At 45.0% G+C, this 23,086-nt stretch overlaps 1 protein-coding gene across 1 annotated transcript; it reads right to left on the bottom strand.

The window, feature by feature from the left end:
• Positions 1-23: 23 nt before the first annotated feature.
• Positions 24-23,034, bottom strand: ppfia3 (PTPRF interacting protein alpha 3). Its single transcript, XM_041063211.1, has 30 exons — positions 22,693-23,034; positions 18,087-18,188; positions 17,663-17,902; positions 17,507-17,566; positions 16,387-16,515; positions 16,182-16,274; positions 15,552-15,604; positions 15,367-15,460; positions 15,027-15,161; positions 14,135-14,218; positions 13,718-13,849; positions 13,280-13,342; positions 13,115-13,194; positions 12,396-12,564; positions 11,979-12,172; positions 11,474-11,711; positions 10,692-10,825; positions 10,135-10,289; positions 9,906-10,005; positions 9,723-9,804; positions 9,408-9,608; positions 8,198-8,263; positions 7,674-7,700; positions 7,320-7,495; positions 6,924-7,021; positions 4,813-4,988; positions 4,105-4,173; positions 3,854-4,016; positions 3,208-3,269; positions 24-2,899 (listed from the first exon to the last, which is right to left on the bottom strand). Exons 1-29 carry the CDS (start codon positions 23,032-23,034, stop codon positions 3,217-3,219), a joined length of 3,708 nt encoding a protein of 1,235 aa, XP_040919145.1. The 3' UTR covers positions 24-2,899; positions 3,208-3,216.
• Positions 23,035-23,086: the final 52 nt, after the last annotated feature.

A 23,086-nucleotide genomic window follows, 5' to 3' on the forward strand; every position in this document is an offset into this window, starting at 1 on the left:
GTTACACTGAATCGCTGCTCACAGTCCTGCAAAAAAGGAACGAGTAAAGCACATCAAAGTCTGCGACGATCAGCAGATCCACCTGGATCGCTTTATTTTTTTTTCTTTTACATCACCATTTTCATTATCATCATCGTCAGTATTGTTTATTTTCCAGATGATATTTTCAATTTGTATTACTATCACTTTAATCATGGAAATCTGTTAAATCATTGCACAATTTGTTCTCAAAATGTACACATACAGTAGCATATTTGAATGACCATTTTCAATGTTTCATATTTACTTTTAAAACTAGTTCAAATGAAGTCAAGAAGGAACAGAACATGTACATACGTTTATCCAATACATACCTAAAGAAAATAAATAGTTGTCGTAAAAAATAAAAAATACAACTGAAAAAAATACACACATTTTACAAATTGATCCCCAGGCTCCCACCCCTGTAGGTTTATCATACAGATATATATTTTTTTTAACGACACCTCATATCATCTTCACCACCAAAAAAATGTTTTTAGGTCATTGTCGTTTGTTTGACATGCATCGTAAACACAGAGGCTAAAGGTTTTGTTTCCTGGGCTTCCTCGGGCTCGCCCTCTCTTCCTGCCTCTCCCTGATCTCATCCCCCCAGAGAGCTCTTGGTTTCTGTTATGGCTTGTGTGTGTAGTAAAATGACCAGCTTCTGTCCATCCTGTTTTAGTTTTTGTTGTTTTTCTCCTCCCTTTGAGTCGCTGTTTTGTCTCCCTGCCGCCTCTCCCATCATCAGGATTACCCAAGACCCTGAGCTGATGATTACAGGTCATAAACCACAGAACGACATCTTGGAGGGCCAGTGAGGAATTTGAGTCTGGCTCCAAAGACGCGTCTTTCTTAACAGATTTAAAACTTAGGCACCACTTTCCAGTTGGACATACTTTACAAAGGGTTTATCCTTCTTAATTAATGGGATTTTCTAAGTTAATACATAATTTACTCACGTTTTATAGGCCAGTAATAAGCTACTGTACTGTAGCTGCTTTCTGAGGCTGTCTATAAGCACATTGGTGCTAACGTACAAAAACTAACCAAAAACAAAATATTCATTGCAATCTGAAAATGTAGCCTCATGACGGTGCTGGATAAAAGTTCGGGGAATCACCAGAGTTCTTACAAATCATCCTCAGGGGACCATGAAAGCTGTTGAGGTATTTCAGACTGAACCAAAGTGCAACCAACCAACCGACACCGGCTTCACTGGAGACGTGCCACTGGCGTGGATTAAAAGTGAGAAAACTGAGACTTGTTAAACAATGTACTTTCTACCAAGTCTCAAAGTCTCCAGTTATAAATGTTAATAAGAGAATATTAAAATGTTAAAAGTGTTTGAACTGACAGATTTTCCTCCATCCAAGTGGATTTTTCACGTTTTGGCGACCAAAACAACCTCTGTAGATTTTTACTTATCAGTAAAAAATTAATACATGATCAACATTAAATGGGCACGTCGATAAAGTTTAGAAACCTGTGTCTCACAAGAGACAGATCTGAAAAGGAAGCATCAAAGTTGAAGCAGCAGAAGCAGAGACACCCTGACTTTTTAGTCCCTAAGTATAAGCCACGCTCCAAAAAAACTGGATCCTACATTTCCCATGATGCAACTGAAAACGCTCTTAGTTTAGCAATGCAGGATTTCTGTTGAACAAGTCTCAAGGCCGAGGCGATATGACGCAGATGACACCTCTGTAACATCATGAGGGTGATATTTTCCAAACTTTAAAACGTCCACAACCACAAACAGCATTACACAACTGTTTCCACAGACTCAGCAGGCAAACTCAAAAACTCCGTATCAGCATCGCGTCCCTTTGATGTCGATAAAGCCAAAAATGAAAAAGAACATACAAACCCCTTGTAAAGAACACCTCTTTAGAAAGTGGCACCAACACTAGCTTTATGGATTACCTGCCATGGACATTGTGAAATCGCAGAACACAATGCCTCTGTGGCCTCGCTCCACCCTGTCCCATCCACCTCTGTGCCTTTGATCTCCGTAATGGGCTCTCTTCAAAAGAAATTACTCAGCCTATCGGTTTTCAAGGCGCCAACAGACAAAGCTTGAGGAGGGTCCCTCTGATGTGGTCCCAGTTAAATGGTGGTCTGAATTCGGACATGTTTTACTACACCGCTCCGACCAATTGGGGACACTTAGACACCCCTGTCGGGACCATTGAAGCCGACAATAGAGCCGCCATGGCTGACACTAGACACCAGCCGCCTCATGTGTGGGAAGGAGAACACCGGTGTTGTTTAGAGTTGTAACACGTTTATGTCCATCTAGCCATTTCCCCCCAGTGATTTTACAGTTTAAACATCCTCTCAGTCCTTTGTTTTTCCCCTGACTCTGAATAAAAACACCTGTTGCTGAGCAGACGTTGTAAGGCGACATGTTTAGTTGGTTTCATACTGTAAGAGAATAAATGGCAGCAAGTGATTTCCTCTGAAGGTAGGAAAATAAGCCCTGATATTGCCAACTCTGCTGACTATGTGCAGACACAGACAGGAATGAAAGAGAAAGAGAGAGGGGAAACCTGCACGACCGGCAACAAGCCTAACCAACACCGTCGCTGTCCTTTGCTAACCCCAACGCACAGTCACACTGAGAGAGAGAGAGAGAGCAAAGACAGAGTGACAGGAAGAGAGACAGAGAGAGAAAACAGCTGATCCCATTCAACCTTCCTAGTCTGGTCGGAAAATACATTCATACATTCTTCATGTCATTTTCCCCTTTATTCCTTTGCTCCTGTTATTGCAGAATGGTCAGACCGATAGATTTATTTTTAAGTTAAATGGTTATATTCATTGCTTCTTTCTCCGTGGATGAGCGAGAGGGTCCTCTAGCCCCAATCGAGTCAGCGCCCTGAGGAGAGAAACAGCATTATTCCCACGTCACTGCTTCCGTGGCCTTAATTCAACTCTGCATAAATCCCCACCGACCAAACCCACCAGTTAAAGACCTTAGGGGAAATGCTAAAACCCCGGGCTCAAACCAATCCACTACAACAAACAAATGCATAAAACAACAAGGTTCAAACAAAAATGTGCTCGCCACATGTGCAAGCAATCTCAGAAGCTCAGAGAAACTGTTTTGTCTCACCACACAGATGAAAACCCCACACAGATTAAACATCACTAGACACTTTAATTAATGTGGCGGACAGTTCTCACCTTAGCCCCTCAACAGGAGTACGTCCTCACTGAGGCAGATTCACCCCGGGCACCAGAGTTGGCTGCGTTGGAGACCAGGAGACACAGACGGGGTCATTATCATAAGTGCAGTTTCTTAAACAGCACTGACCTTCCACAGGAATTCTTATTAAGAAGTGGAATGAGGGATAATAGCCTTCCTCTGCACTTTGAAGCGTCTGTTCCTTGTTATCGCCAGTTCCTTTGCTAAAGGAAACAGAAAATTCCTCTGCCAAACTAATGGCAGAGCGGCATGAAAACAACCAACTGCTCCGCGCATGTGACTCCGGTTTTGCATTTGCAGAGCGGCTTATGTAACGCACACTGTATGGTGGCTGAAGACAAATGTATCTGTTCAAGGCTCATTTCCAAGAAATCAAGATGTAAACACATGGCTCATTTATTATCAGATCCGCAGAATCGCTGCACCTGATCGGAGTTCGCCCTGTAACCTGGCTTCAACAGAGCTTTAGCCCCGATTCCTGCTGTGCTCTTTGTGTGAGTAATGCTATATGGAGTAACAGGTTTTCACACAGAGTCTAAATTGAGACGCGCCTCGGGGGCTCAGAGGAGCTCGACAAATGCGAATATGAGAGCGAAACTGTCAGGGCTCACGGGTCATACTCACCATCACTCTGAACCTTTCTCAGGGTAACGGAGGGCGTGGAGATGGCTGAGGCACGGAAGTTAGCAGGCAGGGTCTCGGCAGAGTCAGAGGTCACGCCCCGTAGATCTTTCTCCCTAAACATCTTCCTCCAGGAGGGCGAGCGTGTGAACGTCTTAGTTCCATCCTGTCAGACAAGACACAGTCAAATGTGCATTTCTTTTTTTAAACTTGTTTATTTAAAATAAAATTTCCAGGCTGATCAGTATGCTGACCTCATCAGGTCGTCTCTCGGTTCCCATGGAGATGAGGGAGTTGTACTCTTGCTCCAGGAGCTGTCTGGCCTGCAGGAGAGAGGTGATGTAGAGACTCGAGATTAGTTTGGACCCCTAGTCCACGATGGTAGGCATTCATTCGTTCATCTGTGAGCATCATGCATGCTTCAAATCAGTGCAGCTGTAACCCTAAAGGGTCAGATGAGGCCAGTTGCTCTGAAGTTTTTTTTTTTGTTTTTTTTAAATCGGCAGCGGAGAGGTGACAGGAAATGATACAGAGAGAGAAATGCAACAAGGGTTCTGGACTCACACTGGAAACGTTGTGATTCATGGTTGGCGCATTAACCCCTACGCCAGGGGGGGCGCCCAGATCGTTATTTTTAATGGTTTTGGACAGGGTCAGAAGTAATGGTTTAAAACAAAAACTGCTGACATCAGCTTATTTATTATTTTCAATATAATTAAAGGCCTTGCCTGACAAAAAACAATCTCTCTAGTTTAAGTAAATAAAGACCTCAATCATTACTGTAAATGTAATAATAATGAAACGCCATAAAATAAAAAGCTTTTTATAATAAAACAAATTAAATGAAGGGATTGTAAAGCCTTTGTTCTGAAAGAGAAACGATCAAAGTGCAAGTAATTGTGTGTTGATGTTGGTAACTTTGCTCAAAGTATTCAGTGACCTTTCAACGACCTGCCAGCTACCTGTGTGTTCTGATTGGGGATCTGCAGCAGCAGGGCCAGGTCAGTGTAGTCAAAGGTGTCGTCTAAAGCCAGCAGAGCCCCGTGGACGCCGCTCTCGCGGAGGTTGTCGGCGTACTCCTTCAGACCGATGGTCTGCACCCAGCACATCACTCGCTCGTTTGACCACACCATCACATCTGGGAGGAAAGAAGGAGAAAGTGAAAGGAGGGAAAGCGGGCATCCATCTGCAAACAGTAAGCTGTCAGCCCGCTGTTTTTATAAGCCAGATCGGGTTTCTTAATATTCTGGTCACTTCCTGAAGTTCAAGCCGGATGAAGCATGCTGCTCTGCTCAGGCTTATTAATGGTGTTCTGAAAGGGTTATATTACCTGACAGGGTATCGACGAGTGATCAAGAGAAATAGCGAAATGTTCCAGCTTTGCTGATTTATTTTCTGAAAGTGGTCTGCACAGGTCAAGCTTATCATCAGACCAACCTAAATCTCACACATTTCCTCACTTGGAAAATTCCTGTGCGGGGAAATGAGCCAAGATGGATCTGACTGCAAATGTACAACATGTGTATCCAAAGGCGCAGCGAAGGAAGAGCAAGAGACCAGGGTTTGTTTAACGACTGAGCAAGTTGACATTTATGTAATCATTATCCAGCCAAATTGCACTAGAAAGTTGTGGTTTATGATTTTTTTTTTTTTTTGTTGGGGGGCAGTAACCAAGGGGTGTTGAAAACCTCTGCCAGCAGTGTGGTGGAAAGCAGAAATCAAAGGAAATATTTGTATTGTTTTTACTGGATTTTTTAATTTTTTTGTTTGAGAAAGACTTTTTTTTTAAATGCTAAAGCTCATGAAAGAAAGTAAATAATTTTTATGGTTTACTCATGTGAATCAAAGGGAAGAAGGAATCTGTTTTCTCTCTTTATGTCAACATACTTTTATGAGATTGTATTAGAAGCTAAAAGTAGTACAGCAAATGCTACTGCTACTGGCACTACTACTGTTATTATAAAAATATATATATTAAACTAATATTAAACTATATACAGAACAACCAACTATGTGGACTGAAGCAAAGAGACATGTTGTCTCTTTGTTGTCTTTCCTTTTTAATAACATATAAAGTGCAATTTAATAACTTTTTACAATCACACCTGTTGAAGAATCAGGAAAAACAAACAATAACAACTTCAAAACCTTTTAAAACACACCGTCCAATCTCCCCCTGTTAGTGCTGCTTTTCACACAACCAGGACAAACTATACATCATTTGAAAACTCTCCTGATTCTGTCTGTCAAATAAAGTCTAGGACTTTTTTTTTAAGGCCTTTTGGCAAAAATTAAATTCGAAGCCTTTTAAGACTTGAGGCAGCTCCTCAGCAGAAAGCTGGTTAACAGGTATGTTTTACATGGACGCCTCTGGATTAGTGAGCTGAAATCTTTATTTTGTTATTTTACTTTTTCAAAACAGGCTGCAGTGCAATGGCCACGATGCTCAGCACAAACTGTTCCTGATTCATAAGGAAGGGTAGCGTGCTGATGTTTGGTACAAACCTAGATTAAGAACATATTAACTGATGAAAAACAACAACAGTGCAGAGTCTTTTGGTCACAGGGCACAGTTACAGTCAGATACACTAACATTAGCTCCAGACACAGACAGGTTTAATGGCCGCCCTGAAGAGAACAGCCTGTGCTAATTATGTGATTTAGGTCAGGATGCAGAAGAAGTCCATTTCATGTTTTATAGTTCATTAAATGACACTTTGAAGGAAACACATTTTAGTAAAATGCACTTCATTTCTGAGGAGATAGATGGATAATTAATTTTGTGTTTAAGTGCATATATATAAAAAAACAACAGACAAATGAATGAAGGAGAGCAAAGAATAATATGTAAGAAAAATTATGGGCTACTAATAATAATGATTTTGTAAGTAATTAACGTGGATTTAGGTGCAAAGGTTTATATAGTAATGACTGAGGAATGCTTTGACCGAGACAATAACACAGCATGAATAGAAGAATTAGTTGGGTGGACGGGGTCAGAGACACGTACAATACCATCCCACATGTGAGGCGTGAATGACGAGATAATGGCGGAGGGAAAAAAAGAGCTCACCTTTGTTCTGGTGGGCGCTTTCCTCTCGCCTCCTCTCCAGCTCCTTGCGATCGTAGTTCAGACGCTTCAGGCACATGATGCCGTAATGCAAGCTGACCCTGGGAGAGGTCAAAGAGCCAGAGGGTGAGCGGTTCAAGCAGGTTAACTGAGGGCGTGTTTCCACTCTCACCTGCACTGAGAAAGCATTAACACAATCCAAGGCCTCTGACCTTTTAACTCCTTTAAAAGAGAACTTAAAGAGGGCCTGGAGACGCACACCTGAACGGCGAGAGCGTCACAACAACAGGAGCGTCAACGGAAAAGAATGAGAGTGAAAACACGAGAAGTGACAAAGGAGCATGAGTTATATGAGTTATGGCTGTGAACGAGAGCAGGCACGCACAAGCCAAGCTCTACCTGTGGAAGCTGTCCACCATTTTGAGCTGTCCTCTCAGCTCCTTCTTGGTCAGGTGGTCCAACATGCGGGCATCCACCAGGGACTCCATGAAATAGCTGCGATACTGTGGCAGGCCCAGGCTGGGCAGCCAGTCGTTGCCCACCCACTCATGATTCATATCGCCATAGGCCAGTATCTGGAGGGGACAACCACAGATGATCAACGCTGATTCACGCTTGGCTTGATATCTGACGGTGGTGCAAGTCAGCGGCTCATGACTCACCGCGGTTAGTCTCACTAGAGATAAAACTTCTAACAAATACGCAGCATGCCGTGTTAATTCTGACTTTTCAAAAGGTGCAGTTGATCCTTACCTGATCCCAGCTGAACTCTTTCAGCTCCTGGAGCGGCGAGAGAAGAGGCAGACAGAGAGAGAGACAGAGCCAGAGAGAGTGATGTGGAGGTGGCGAGGGAAAGGGGAGCAGGGGTCAAGAGCAGGGTGGACGGATGGGGGAGAAGCAGAGGAGGAGGGAGCAGCAACAGCAGCAGCAGCAGCAGGAAAAGAGGACAAAAGGGAGGAATAGTGTGTTAGTGAACGGGTAATTAGTTGGAAGCAAGTCACACTGAAACAGCAACCAGAGGGAGAGAAGAAGATGCTCAACACTATGGCCTGGGCCCACAGAAAGACAGATATATATATATATATATAAAGAGACAGAGAGAGAGAAATACAAAAAGAGGAATGTAGAGAGAGTGAGAGGAGGAAGGAGGGGAGAGACTCGTCAACATGATTCAGACCAGACGAGATACTTGAAATAATTCAAAACTGAGTAAAATAATCATGAAGATATAAGAGAGGTTTTGTCAGAGAGAGAGACGGGACAGCTGGGGAACTAACCGGAGGTTTGGTGGCAGCGTTCAGAGACTCCATCTCTGCATGGGTCATCCACACGTTACTGGTCGACTGCGGTGATGTGAACAAGAAAGAAGTTAAACCGTGAGATAAAAAAAAAAACACCACATACTGCCCTGCCTGCCTAAAGCACTGAGTCAATGCTTGTACATCTGAGCTGTGCCAAAAAAAAAAAAGAAAAGCCACATCACAAGATGTTAGCCAACCAAAACAGCAGACTGCTTTCTCATCGCCATGGTGATTTTGATGAACAAGAGGTTCGACCGGTTTATGTGAACTGATAGGATAAATCTGTTAAATCTGTTGAGCAGAACTGTGTGACTGATCATTTTCAACATTTCATCTCATCAATATGATTCCTGCTGTAAATAAACAGGAAGCCGAGCAAGGAATCGGGAAAGCCAAGTCAAAATCAGAATCTGGCATTTGTCCCAAAACCAAAACCAACAGTCAGAGGAGGATGGGCTTTAGTAATTCGTGACTCTATCTTTCTTGGAAAAGGAGACATGAAAAGCTGCGGCACAAATGTATGTGCGTTCCTGCGTGCAACACTTTTACTACATTTTTAAACATCTGGTTTATCTTTGTCACTGTGTGAGAAGACAAAGTTTGGGAAAGTTTAGTTTTTCTTGCCAAGTTTTAACTCCAGGCGAAAAGGTGGAATTTTATCAGTGTCTGTGCAGTTTACTGCCTTTCTCCTATGGAAAACGCATCAACGTTCTGATTATTTTTGACATTTATCACACGCAGGATACGTTTAGTTTTTCTTTTGCTTTTCGACACTTTCCTGCATCTGTTTTCTTCCCCTCTCTCAGTGACTTACTCTCCTGCTTTAATACACAATTCCCACCATTTTCTCTCCTGTATTCCATCTAACACAACCTGCTTTTTATTTCACATCATCCCTGTTTGATACCGTATACCTTTAAATAAATGTTTTTTGTGTGTGTGTGTGTGTGTGTATCCTGTTACTAGTTTCTGCTGCCAATTTCCCAACAGGGACCATTTTCATTTCAACTTATCTCATAACTACAAACATCTGGTTCAACATGTACCTGACACAGATAATATGAACATAGCATTTGTGTATTCCCAGTACAAAGTCTGCACCTGAGGAATGACTACAATGACATATGAAGCTGTTGGCAAACTCCAGTTAAAGGAATGAAATGTATGTGCCGTCTCAGAGTCTCACAGAGCGGGTGCTGGCCGGGGCAGACGGGCTGGTGAGCGACACCATCTCCTGGATGGCCAGCCGCAGTTTGAGGCGGTGCAGCGGGTTACTGATGCCGATCTCCCTCTGGATCTCTGTGTCCGACAGGTTGGCCATGATGGCGCCGCTCTTCACGTTTGCACGACAGGCTGCGACGTACCAGGCTGGCATTCCCACCCACAGCTGGTAGGAGGCAGACAGGAGATTAAATAAACGAGGGAAACGTGTTAAACGGATCCAGATTTTGTTCTTTAATTACCATCTCCCATTCCTTAGATTTCTGTGATTGCACAGTACCTCCAACCAAGATACGACAGTGGGTCCGTCCCAAGATGCAAAGGGAAGTCCTTGGCGACATGCTTCTTCCAGTAACTCGTGCCTGTTAGGAAGGAGAAGCATTACAAATGTCTTATTTAGTGCTTTTCTTGTGAAAGGACAAAGTATTAGTTGAGAACTTAAACGTAATTTCCTGGCACTGACTTCTTCTTGCTGCGGCGGTCCTTATCTGCTGGACCCAGAGTCCCAGTCTTGTTCATCCCCATAGGGTCGCCAGAGGCCAGGTCTTCAGAGGGTGTAGACGCTGGTGACAGGAAAGTCAAAGGTCGCAAGAATAAAAGGCAAGATAGACGTGAATATAAATGAAAATACTGACAGCGTGGATGACTCATATACAGTCGTGTTATCTCCCCCTTATCCTCCATCTGTTTACCAAGAGAAGCAGATCCATCCCGCCCAGGATGGCCCATCCTCCCTTTCTCCTTCTTTCCAAAAAGCCGACCGATGGAAGACTTGATGCTTTTCTTCTTACTGGACTTGTGGAGAGAATCTTGGCTGCTGTTGGTGCTGCTGCCATCTGCCGAGAGACTGGAGGAGAAGAGGGAAACCGCTGAGGGGGAAAAACTAAATACACATTAAAAGCTTTACATTCAATATATCAGGACCGCTTTCTGATTAGGCTTCATTTATGAAGGATTTATGAGCTGTAATTAATGGCTTTATTAATGGTTAATACATACTTTACCAATGCTTTCTACATAAGTTATAAGACAATGATAAGAACTGCTTACTAACATTTAAAACCCCAGACTCATTAGGGTTACTTCTAACAAAGTTATATATAGAGTTATAAATGAAGCGAGTATATTTATAACTTATAACTGATCTATAAACCATTAGTAAAACATTTCTTTGACTTTAATAAAGCCTTTATTTAATTACATCAGTAATAAATGGTGCCCTGTCAGAAAACGATACCGGCTACCTTACCTGCGAAACTCCCGGGGGTCGTCGAGCATCGCGCCTGGGTGGGTGAGTGTCATCCTGTCCAATCGCAGCGCACGAGGAGTGGGAGGAGGCGTGGAGTCCAGAAGAGCGAGGGACCGATCATCCTCTTTGTTGTTCTGAAACATGACATGAAAAAAATATTTCTGATGGGCAGATTGGATGGCAGGTTGTTCTTACGTCTTAACCTGGGGACTGGATACGGACCTTTAACCAGTTTCTCTGCTGTCTAATATTTGGTGAGCGTACTCCAACGTTACCTTCACCTTTCTGTTTCCAGCGGGGGCGGAAGTCAGTGAAGTTTCCTGCTACTGTTGTCTTTGTGTGTTTTTTTGAGCTCCTGTACGACACGATGACTGTCAGAAGTAGTTTTTTTTGGCTTACATCCTGCCTCAGAGCTGGAACCCTTCTTGCCACATCAACAGTATCACTTTCACAATCAGCACTGACAGCGTGGTTTTTTTGTTTATTGCACCATCTTTTTTTTATAATTCGTCCGCCCACTTCTAAAATACTGGAACCAGAGTGTCTGGCACCGACCATCATACCATCCTACAAGTTACTTCAATCAGTCTTGGCCAATCTAACGTGCTGCTGAAGAATAACTCAACCTCTCTGACCCTGTCTGCATGATTTACTTATGCTTTATTTACATGACTCACTGTCTGGAGGAGCTGTTTGCATAAACAGGGAGGTTGATACCAAGACGAGATAAAAAAGGTTAACACAGACGGGAATAGAAGTTCATCTCTACACTCTAGCGGTACCTGTCTATCAGACTCGCGGGCTGGGGAGTGAGGCAGGCGAGGGGTGGAGTGTCCAGAGCTGGGGGGAGAGGGTGAGGCCAGGGTGGAGGATGTGATGGACGAGGGGATGAAACCCCGTCCTGTGCTGTCTCTCCCCAGGGAGGTCGGAGGGATGGGCGGACTGTCCAAGGCCACGCTGACCCGGCTCTCGATCTCCTCCGCCCGCAACTCCGTGTTCTCCTTCTCCTCCTGGATCAGTCTGGTTTTGGATGCAGAGGGTGAGAAAAGAAGAGACATTTTGCTAATAATACTTCTGCAATTTAACTGCAGGACTTTTACTTAGAATGGAGTGTTCTAACGGTGTCAGGGAGGTGTTGACATGTTTATTTTTGAGGCTGTAGTATGTGGTGTTGTTGTATCAGACTGTTTTATGTGGACGGGTGTTTCTATCATTCTTACTTCCCTGAAACCCCTCCCAGCCTCCCTCCCTCCCTCCCAGCTGTTGAGCACTGCCGCCCTTCCTTACTTGATCTCCTTGTTGATGGCCTCCAGCTGTTCCTGCAGCATGATGGCCAGAGTCTGCACGTCCGTCTGTCCACTGGGGGACAGCAGCTCGGAGCCAAACCGAGGCTCCCCGTCGTCCTCGTCGTCGGAGCAGCCCACGTCCACGCCCGGCTCGAACCCGGTCCCCAGCAGGCCCCCGCTCTCCCAATCTGGGTACTGAAAACAGAGAGCATGAGGACTTGACACCCATTCATCACCTGATCGCAACTGCACAACACTAAACTATCCTGATGAACTGCAGATTTTAAGAGGTACAAAGTGCGATCAGCAATAACTTTAAGGAGTTCATGTGGTTTGGTATAAAAAAAGCTCAACAGTGCAGATGGATGTAAATGAATATTAGTTTTCGTGGTGGATTGCTGGGACGTTGGCTTCTCACCTTGGTGGAGTCCTCTCGGGCAGAGCTCCAACGGGCCCGGTGACTCCGCCTGACCACGCCCCCAGTGGAGGCATTGCCAAAGGGATCCAGGTGAGTGGTGGAACCGGCCGGGAGGGACCCGCCCCCATGGGAATACCTCAACTCCAGAGCGCTGCCTGGTAGAGAGCGACTGCAGAGATAGAAGGAAAGATAAGATGATGCCAGATAAGATAAAACGATAATTATGCTTGCAAGGGGAATAAGACTGTGGTGGCAACAACAACAACAAACAAGGGGAGGGATTTAAACGTAACACAACCACCATTTACAAAAGTGAAATCTGTCAAAATCAGAATTGATTACCTCCACTACAAAGCAATAAAATGTACCTGATTGATCATAAAACACAAAATGTATTTCATGTGACACGTAAAAGTGCATCATATTTCCATTAACAAGTCTGCAGAACACTATGAAAGAAGGCGTCAAGTGTTGGATCGAGTGTGTGTTTGTGCAACCATTAAATGAACGTGTTTACATATCAACACAGTTTCAGCCCTGTGAGTGCTGACAGCTTTAAACACCTCCGCCGTAGAGTGATTTATCTTCAGTGTCTGACAAGAAAACAGACACAACGCTGGCATCTGTACAGTCAGGCGAGGTCTCAGAACTCGCCTGACCTCAGAACAATGGTTCAGGTTTCACTCGTTCTGTGGTGCTGACTTCTCAACGGCTCTTACCTGGAATAAGAGCCCCCGGGTCTCGCTCTCAGCTGATCCAGCTCCAGCTGAATCCTCTCCAGCTCCGCTATCAGTTGGTCCTGGGAGTGGAAACGAGACAGAGTTGGTAAAAAAAATTTTTTTTGAGCAGCTTCAACTAAGAATGAAGCCTGGGGTCACAATCACCTTGTTGGCCAGGAGATCATCCTGGAGTTTCTTCATGTTAGACAGTTCCTCAGACAGAGCATTCTGGTGGGAGAAGAACGAGAAGCTTTAGTACAGCAAAATAATGTTTACTGGTCTGAACCAGTCTGTGAGGCTTTAAACTATTCAGTTCAACTTCATTGTCATTAAAACTGTCTTTCTTTTCTTTTTTGCTCTTTTTAAGGAATAAAAAAAAAATAATAATGAGCCCCAGGAAGAACAAATGAGACAGGAAAGGATCTGATGTTGATGAATATATTTGTTTCTGGATGTGGTGTTCACGGCTGCTGCTGCTGCTGCCGATTGGAAAGTTGTAAGACGGTTTGGAATTCACTCAGGCTTTAACTGGTCACTTCCTGGAGGGCAGGAAGTGACCCTGTTCTGTTGTGATTTAACCAGGTACAGAATCAAGCCGGTCACCTTCTCTTCCAGAGCGGCCATCCTCTCCTTCAGATGGAGCTGCAGCCTCTCGTTGGACTCAGAGAGCAGCTTGTCCACCGTGTCGGAGAGACGCTTGTTGTGTTCATCGTTCATCCTCTCCCTCTGCCTCGCCTGAGGGGGAGAGAGCGAGACGGGTGAGACCGAAAGAGGAAAAAAAAAAATGAGCGCGAGTAGGGAAAAAAGGAAAGGGTGGGAGGAGAGTTAATAACAAGCATTTCTGCTTGACTGAGAGCCAGAGACAAAGATTTCTATCTGAATGTGTACGGTCAAATAGAGGGTTTAGAAAATTAGTGCGCCTTTGTGCTGCGTAAAGCCTGACAAAAGGAACGGCACGAAAGAGTGGGGGGATGAAAACAGAGACAGAGAAAGAGAGATGGAAAAGCAAGCATGACTCACTCGCTGTAGCTCCTGGTTCTTCTCCTCCAGTTGCGCCTCCATCTGTCGCAGTCGCTCCTCAAAGTTACCATGGCGCTCCTCCGCCTGAGCGATTGGAGAGGAGAGGGAGCGGGGTTAGAGCAGAAACCAAGTCACAACACTAATACAAATTAACACAAAGGAAACAGCTTGTTGACCGAGCCTACTAATTAGTTACATGCCTGTACAGATCAGAGTGTAACAGGAAAGTTTGTTTGCATGTGTCTTACAGAGCATTAATATTATCCTCCTACAACCGTCCTGCCTGAACATGTAAGAAGTAAGTGTAGCCATTTAGCAGGTTTGACTCCTGGGAAGAGCGTCAGTGTAAGTTTCTGTGGCATGAGTGAAAACTGTGTATCCGGGAACGCAAGAGGTTAAAATGTGAGCTATTTAATCAGCCAGTCATTAAGAATCTGAGCGGCACACAGTTCTTGACGTGTTGATCGCCCAAGGATCAAATAGCTGCGCGGACGACGTGCCCCGAGCTGGCTTTCATCTCAGATTGTTTGCTCATGAATTACTGGCACAGCTCGATGAAAATATTTGGTATTCATCTGTCATTTGACATCTTACGTTTCATTTCACTCATGTGTAAATGCACACAAACACACGACTATATATTCATGCCCGCACCAGGCTTACATGCCCGCACATGCCCACATTAATGCGATTTGAATGAGATCATATTCCCGGCATGCACACACTGCTGCTGTCTTCTGAAAATACAGCTTTTTTAATTTAATTGTATAAAACTGGACGGGAATAAACAGATCAGTGACACTTTTCCAAAACCTTGTCAGACAACTAGAAGATGTAAAACATAAACAGCGGGGGTACGGCAGCAGGTAAACACACACACACACACACACACCTTGTTGAGTGCTGCCACTCTCTGGGCGAGCTGGGCCTCGATCTCAGGCAGCGTCTCGGCCCTCTGCAGAGTTTGCTGCAGCTTCTGTTTGGCATCGTCTAGACGCTCCTGAAGCTGCCGATTCTTCTCCTCGCTCTGCAAGAAGACAGGATGAGAGGAAGTGGAGGTGAAAGTCAGAGCGCGAGCGAAGATTGCCGAGGGCAGCAGACGTGATTAAAGCCACCGGGGGAAAAGAAAATGCATTGATGGCGCACTCTGCGTGCCAGCGTGAAACGTAGCCAAGCTGCCAATCAACAGAAGAAACATGGACGCACACGGAGATGAGAGAGACGTTTCCCACCTGTCTGTAGAGAGACTCTTTGCTGGCCAACTCGTTCTCTAGTTTGTCTTTTATGTCGTGGAGAGACGTTGCCTCCCTCTGGGCGCTCAGGTACCTGCAAACCAGAACAAAGCAGCAAACAGACAGAGCAGTGAGCGGAGCGTATTTTGGAGGAAGGCAACCTCTGAGAGTTCATGGACACAAACCTGCGTTCTAATGTGGTGATTCTCTCTTCCATGTCTTCCCGCTGACAGAGCGCCTGGGAGATTTAAAAGAAACAAAAACAATTGTGTGTTAAGATTGTCACAGACAGAGAAAGTGCGAGTGGGCAAATGCCAGGTTAACAAGTAGGTGTTGATTAGGGGGAATTTACAGAGCCTGAGCAGCTGTTAACCAAAGAATGATAATGACTGGTTAATAGTTGTTGTTGACAGATTTCAGATGCACCAACTTATGCAGTCTGAGGGAGACGGAGGGGGAGCAGGGGGAAGACAGCGGGGAAGGGAGAAGGTTTCCTGAGTAAACTGGTTCGACTAACTTTTGTCCCAAAATGCTTCACGTGCCTTTCAATCCGCTACCACCACCGTGACTGATTAATACGGCTGCATCCATGAGAAAACGCCCGTGGCTCTACCGATGGCACTGTCACCATGGCTACAGGGTAGAGGCTCTTGTGCGTACAGTAGCAGCCGCTGCTGCCAAGTAGGCAAAGGGCTTTGTTACCATAGCAAACTGTTCCATATTTCTGTGAGTATGAGCAAAACAGACTCTTTGTGCCTCTGTGACTGACACGCACAGGGTCGGTTTGTAGTCTGTCAGTCTATGGTCGGTCTCACCTCTTTCACATCCCGCTGCAGTTTCTGGTTGGTCTCCTCCGATCGGGCCAGCTCCCTCCTGGCCGACGTCAGCTGCTCCTCGATCTCCCCGACCTGACGGGGGGGTGAGAGTGCGGGACACGAGGCTGAGCGAGTGCACGGTTTGTGATATCTCGTTTGTTGTAGTGAAAGCATTCGACCATCAGCGTGTCTCTGAATCAGGTACCTGTCTGCACATGAGAGCCAGTCTCTCTTTCAGCTGCCCCAGCTCCGACCGCTGTCGCTCTATCTCGCCCTCTCTCTGCCTGTCGATTTCTCCGTCATCCAAGATGGAGGAAGGGCCGTTAGGAAGCCGCTGAATGAAGGAGAAAATATTTACTTGAATTAATGCGTATGATAAATCTGTGATCAGTATCAATAACTCCACCTGGATTATGGGTTACCCTTCATGTGCTGACATTGCATTTCTAAACACACAAACAGCATCTGTATTTTCATCTCAATAATGGAGGATGGAGCCATCAGAAGAAACTTTATCTAACTAAGTTCTTTACTTATTAACACCAGGACTGAGATAGCAGACGTGGTGTCTTGAGTGTTGACTGAGCAAACACACATTTCTGGCATTTGACTCTGATTAAATTGCTTCACAGACGAACTCACTGAAGGGAAGGTGAACCTGTCAGCGGCCGATAAGGAGAAATAACGTCCAGGTAAAGTGCTCTGCTCTGCTCTGATGGACTGAAGAGGATTTTCATCCGATTTCACACAACCTGTGTAAAATCCAAGATGGTGCATAACTTCTTCTCTGCCCCACACAGTGCTGCTCAGCGGGAGTGAGCTCAGAGCTCCCACTGATGGCTGGAAGCTATATTGCAGCAGTTCAAATGCAGGAACATAAACTGCTGCAGAATATCTGGCCACCAGATGCACTTAGTGAGCGAGAATGAAATTATGCAGTATTGTGGATTTTATAGGGGCTGTGCTAACTCTAATGGAAATCATCCGTCCTCTGTGGAGGGTAGCTGTCGGTCCACCACTTTGATCCAAACTGAAATATCTCATCAGCTATTAAATGGATTCCCATGAGATTGTGTTTGTGATCTCATAACGTTTCATCTAAAAACGCATCAGGTTTAGCTCCAAGGCTCTCAGTCTTGTTGTTATTTATACCGGCCTAACTCTCCGACTCTTTTCTCACGATAGGTTGTTGAGAAGTTCACCTTTCCTGTCGTGAGTTTATGAAATGTGATTTGTTTGTATGAGCTGACTTCGATGTTTCAGGCTCTTTATGAGGCACTGACTGAGCGTCTCTGAAACCGTACAGTAGAAATGCATCTCATTACCTCTTTGCCGTTGTCTAGTCCTTGCTGCCGTCGCTTGATTTGTTCCCTCAAAGACACAACCTGAAACAACACGGAGCAGAGGCATCAGGGGAGACTCTTACCAGTGATTCAGAGAAACCTGTGGAGGAACAAACGCACTCAGAAATGTGGACTCACCTCTTGAGAGGAGGACTGAAGCTCCTCTTCCAGGACCGACACTCGCTCCAAAGCCACCCGTAGTCTTTCCCGCACCTTCTCATCCAGAGCTTTGTGGTGCTCGAACAAGGACTTGAGGGCTTTTAGGACCTCCACCTCGCTGGAGACCCCAGCCGGGGACTGGGCCTGCCGCTTCACCACGGTCATCCTCAGGCTGCGCTCGTGACGGGACACCAGGCACTCCAGATGTTCAAGCAGCAGCTGGAAACACGTGGTTTGTAATAAAACCTCTACACGGTGTACCTCTCGTAAAATACCCCAGATGATGAAACATGTTCACATTACAGTGGTAAATTTTAAAGTATTTAAATAAATACCCGAACTTTAATTAACAGGTTAATAAACACAAGGACATGATGTTAAACAGACATATCAGTGCACTGACTCGTGTGTTGTTCCTCTCTGCCTTCAGCTCTGCTATCTCCTCCTCTCTCTCCAGCAGCTGTTCCCGGCAGAGGTTCAGCTCTTTGGTCAGCACTGCAAACTCCTGCAGGGTCACAAGAGGGAGCTGTTATTGACTCCATGCTGCTGCTGCTGCTGCATGAGGTCATGAGTACAGTTCATCCATGCTGATCGCACACACTCAAACTACAAGGTTCAGTGCATCCACAAATTATTTTGTAATGAAGCGATGTACTTTCCCACGTTCCTTAAACCCTCCTCATCTGCTTCAACTTCCATTCGTGACCTCCCTCATTTCCCAGAACGGTCACAGAGAGACGTCGGAAAAGTTTAGCTGGTTGGTTTTACAGGTGGAAGGATAAGTGACAAGCTAACAGCAGAGTGAATGTCACTAAAACATTTTTATTTCCTCTGTTGCGTCTTCCTTTTTATTGTTGAATGCTGTTGAAAAACAGCTGTTATAGGAAGAATCTCTGTTTTACTCAGAGAGAATAAGAAACATCCACCATTAAACACTAAAACTAACGAAAAGACTCTGGACTGTAAAGTTTACTGCCACGATTTCCTGTTAACTCACAGTCCAACAACGAACAATGAAACTCATGCATACAGCACATCAACAAAAATGACACTTAATTTCACCTGAAATGATTTCTTAATGAAGTGCTGTACTTTCCCACATCCCCTAAATCTGCCTGAACTTTCACTGACGACTTCCCTTCGGAAAACCCTCACAGAGCAGGCATTAACTTGGTTTAGCTGTTTGGTTTTAGAGGTGAGGGGATCGATGGCTGCATTGCCTTGAAGCTGCACTGTAAAACATTTTTATTTCCTCCACTGTTTCTTTCACGTATTTCTCCCTGTATGATTGATAATTGGAGTGAATGAAACCAACAAATGATGCCATGATCAATGAAAACTCCAAGGTAACTGGCCTACATGCGCCACGAATCCCTTCAGGAAACCATCAGAGAGCAGGCATTAACTGGGTTTAGTCGTCTGGTTTTACAGGTAGAGGGATTTATAACGTGTTAGCATGGGCGTGAAGGTTTCCAATTAGGAAAATAAGAGTATAGCACAGTGTCTTATGGCTTACAGCTGCACTGCATTGACATTTCTTTTATTTCCGCTGTTGCTTCTTTAATGGATTCCTTCCTGTTTGATTAATAAATGATGACTCAATGGGACTAAAACAGATAATGTTAGAATTGCTGGAAATTTCGTTACGGAACTCCACAGCAAGTGGACTGGAAATTTCCAAGCATGAGGTTACCTCTTCTATCTTATCCCACAGAATAAGAAACATGCACCACTACATTAAAAACCCCAGACTGTAACTTTCACTGCCAGAATATTCAGCTAACCCACACAGCGCAATTAACTACAGTGCACAATCTGACAAATCTTGATCTAATTAGAGAACTCACACATTCAGCCAAAACTAAATTTCTTTGCATTAAACACACGCACACAAAAATGCACAAAAATGCAGCTACACTGCGGTTGCAAGAGGGAACAACTCACTAAGAACCAGCCTCACAGCAAATACGGTGCAGCCTCTGCCATGTCTACCGCAGCGTTCACGGCTCACGGCCACCGGGACTCTTAAACCGGGCCTCCATATAAAATCTAACAGCCAGCTTTACTGCACGTGTTGCACCTGAAATTGGTTTAATTGCACAATAACCGCGACTGGCTGTGCGTTTGGCCGTCATTAAAACAAATGCCTGGAGGTTAAACAAGCATGAGAGAAATGGGAACTAGGCCAGCGCGGTGTAATGTCTAATATCTCCAACTAAGAGCGGTCCAGTTAAATTGTTGTGATTTTGTGCAATTTTCTCCAATTATGTATAATTGTGAGGTTAGTGACATGATAGTTATGATTCAAATCTGCTGCCTTTAATGTAACTCAGTGGTATCTATGGCAACAAATCAACAAAGAGAGGATGAGTGACGTTATCGAGTACAAGCCACTTGGACTGAGTCTAACTTTCAGCACTGATTATCTATCCATCTATCCATCTATCATTGAAGACCTCCTGGAGAAGTCTCGACTGTCTTGTGCGATCGTGGCGTGATGCACACATGACACAGAGCGTACAAACACGTATGCGCTGAATCATGTGTGTTTTCAAAATCGCTTATGCAAACGAGCCATTTGAGGGCAGTGAAGCATGCACGGCGCTGCTGTTATCTTTGCTCTGTGTTAACAGTGATCAGTTTACCCACATGGCAGCAGACAGCCGCCGTACCTCACGCCGCCAAAATGCTTTTAAAAAGTACAGCATGTATAAGTGTGTAACGAGCTCCTGAGCTGATGCGCTCAGTGGGCTGAAATAGGGGAGGATGGGAGAGAGAAGTGAAAGGAGGAAGCTTATTTGAAAAGCTAGAAGAGGAAGGGGTGAGGGAGGAAATTGCTGTGTACAGATGGCATGTTCTGGGCCCAAAGGACATCATAATTCTGGGATTAATTCATGTAAAAGACGGCGTGAGGTGGACCGCCGACACCAGACACTTTCTAGATTCCTCTCTCTCTCTCGCCTCTTTTCGGTCGCCATCATTTTGGTCAGATACGCGAATCATTCGGCTCCCCGACCGCGCTGGCGTTCACCTCTTATGCTTTTTCATTTTCCACTCTCTCCCATCTCAGTCCTGCCGCTCAATCTCCCCCTTCATCCATTTCAATCTCCCCCTGTCATGATACACGACATGTAAAACAGACTCTGCCGCCTTAATAGTGTGCAGCAAATATGCAAATGGGTTTGATTTGTTAGTCTCTGTGTTTCATATCACCAGGTTTTTTTTTCCTCTCTGTGCCATGCTGTCGCTCTCTCCATCCCTCTCTCCTGGCAACGTCTACACACACAGACGAACTCAGTGAACTCATCTACTGTAGAACGTATCACAGCACTCCATGTGTTCCTCTGTCTGTGCATGTGTGTGTGTTTCTGCAGATGTGTGCGCCATATTGATCTCCCCTCACGGAGGTAATATGGCCCTTTAATGTCCAGTCACTCCGTGTTAGAATGTGCGGCACTGCTACATCTGTTATTTCATTTCTGATATTTCAGGCGTAGCAACAGAGAAAAATAGGTACTAACAATGAGGGAGGCATCATCGCTGCCTGAGGCGTCCAACAACGACTCCGGCCTGAAAATAGAGATGGAGCCTTTGTATGTTGAGTGGAATTACAAAATGATTAGCTCTCGGGCACCGGGATGTGGGATAATATTGGCTCCGGTGCTACAGGGGCAAACGTAACATTTCGCCATCGTCTCCAGGTTTTAGGTGCCTCTCATGGTTTTACCTTCATTACATTTGAGTCACAAAGCCAGGCCTCGGATTTTCCTACAAATAAATAACAATCAAAATCCCCCAAAAAACTCTTTTAAAAAAAAAATATTCAGAACAAAAAACAATCTTCTTTCTTAAGCTGCGCCTGGCTTTCTGAACTAAACAAATATGGTGGCCTGAAAGGACATATCTCCTTTGTCAATTTGTACATGAACTAAAATAAAAACTTGATAATAACCTATATTGAAAAAAAAAAACTAACATTGTTTACTGAATGGGGATCAGCTGTGAATAAACTTAGTACTTTTAAGAAGTTTAATTAGTTTTGAAGCTCTGATACTTGAGTACTTTTGTTTTCACAGATGTTGGATGTAGTTACTTGGTGAATAAAATCTTCAACATTAAATATCACTGTTTAATTCAATTAAAATTCTTCTGCCTCAGCCACATTTTATCCTACAGACCCCACCACCCCCCGCCTCAGCCTCAGCGCCACCTGAACCAGCAGCAACATTAAAATCCAGCTTACAGGTTCACACATCAATAATTCAACACTGTGATAGGAACCATTTTCACAACGAGTACTTTTGATAGAGGAGAACATTCCACTCGTAATACCTGTTTATGTTTACCGAGGACAGATTTTTGAACGCAGCACTTCTGCCTGCAGCGCTGCAGCTGCTCGTCGTGGTTTTAGTGTTTTTGCTCACTCGCTGATGAACAAGCTAAGCTGGTTTTCAGTTTTATATTTACCATGTGTTGTTCATTCAGAAGGTTATTTTAGGTATTCGTTTAAAATTTGCACAAATTATTACCCTGAATGCACAATTTTAAAAAATGTCATCAGTTTTCTTAAAACTTTGTTTAAGATCCAAATGTCTGGGTCCTCTCAGTGATGATGCTGCTGTGGGATGTGGGATGTGTGTGTGTGTGTGTGTGTGTGTGTGTGTGCAGCATCGTCAGTAACAAATCACCTCCGGATCCAAACTGCATTTCATTTGACTGGAGAAATCTAAGCCTGAGTCTGAGTCTCCATTTTGAAGTGTAACATGCAGATTGTTGGATGTACACACACCATTATAATCAGGGAGACAGAGGCAGGAGCAGTGAGCTGAACTGAGACAAGTGTTTCCACCACAGACAGATTCTCGTCTCTAAAAACAGAATTTAGATCAGCGTGTGACACCAAAACTCTTCAAATTAAGCTGGTGAGATTCTCTCAGGTGGATCAGCAGCTCCTGCCCTCCCTCTGTATGTTCCTCCGACCCCCCCCCCCCCCCACCCAGTCCTCGTACCTGTGGCAGGGCGATGGACAGCTGCCTCTGGAGCGACTCCTTCTCATGGCCCAGCTCTCGCAGTCGCAGGTGGGCCGTCCCCAGACTCTCCTGGGTCTCCCTCAGACTCTCCAGCAGCCTCTCCCTCTCCGTCAGCATGTTCACCATCAGCGACTCCAGGTTGCCCGTGCTTCCCCCTTCATCGCCTCCGCCGCCGCCACCTCGGGGATCCCGGCTGCTGTAGCCCCCCATGCCTCCCAGGCCTCCGCCCATCCCTCCTCCGCCCCCAGCCGGGGAGGACGAGCCACCTCCTCCCCCGCCGCGCCCGTCCTCTGAGATGGTGGGCATCACCTCGCACATCATCTTGAGGCCTGGATGCGAGAGGCGTTATCTGAGAAGACGACTAGGACACTTG

Source organism: Toxotes jaculatrix, chromosome 18, assembly GCF_017976425.1.
Source record: "Toxotes jaculatrix isolate fToxJac2 chromosome 18, fToxJac2.pri, whole genome shotgun sequence".
Taxonomy (NCBI): Eukaryota; Metazoa; Chordata; class Actinopteri; family Toxotidae; genus Toxotes; species Toxotes jaculatrix.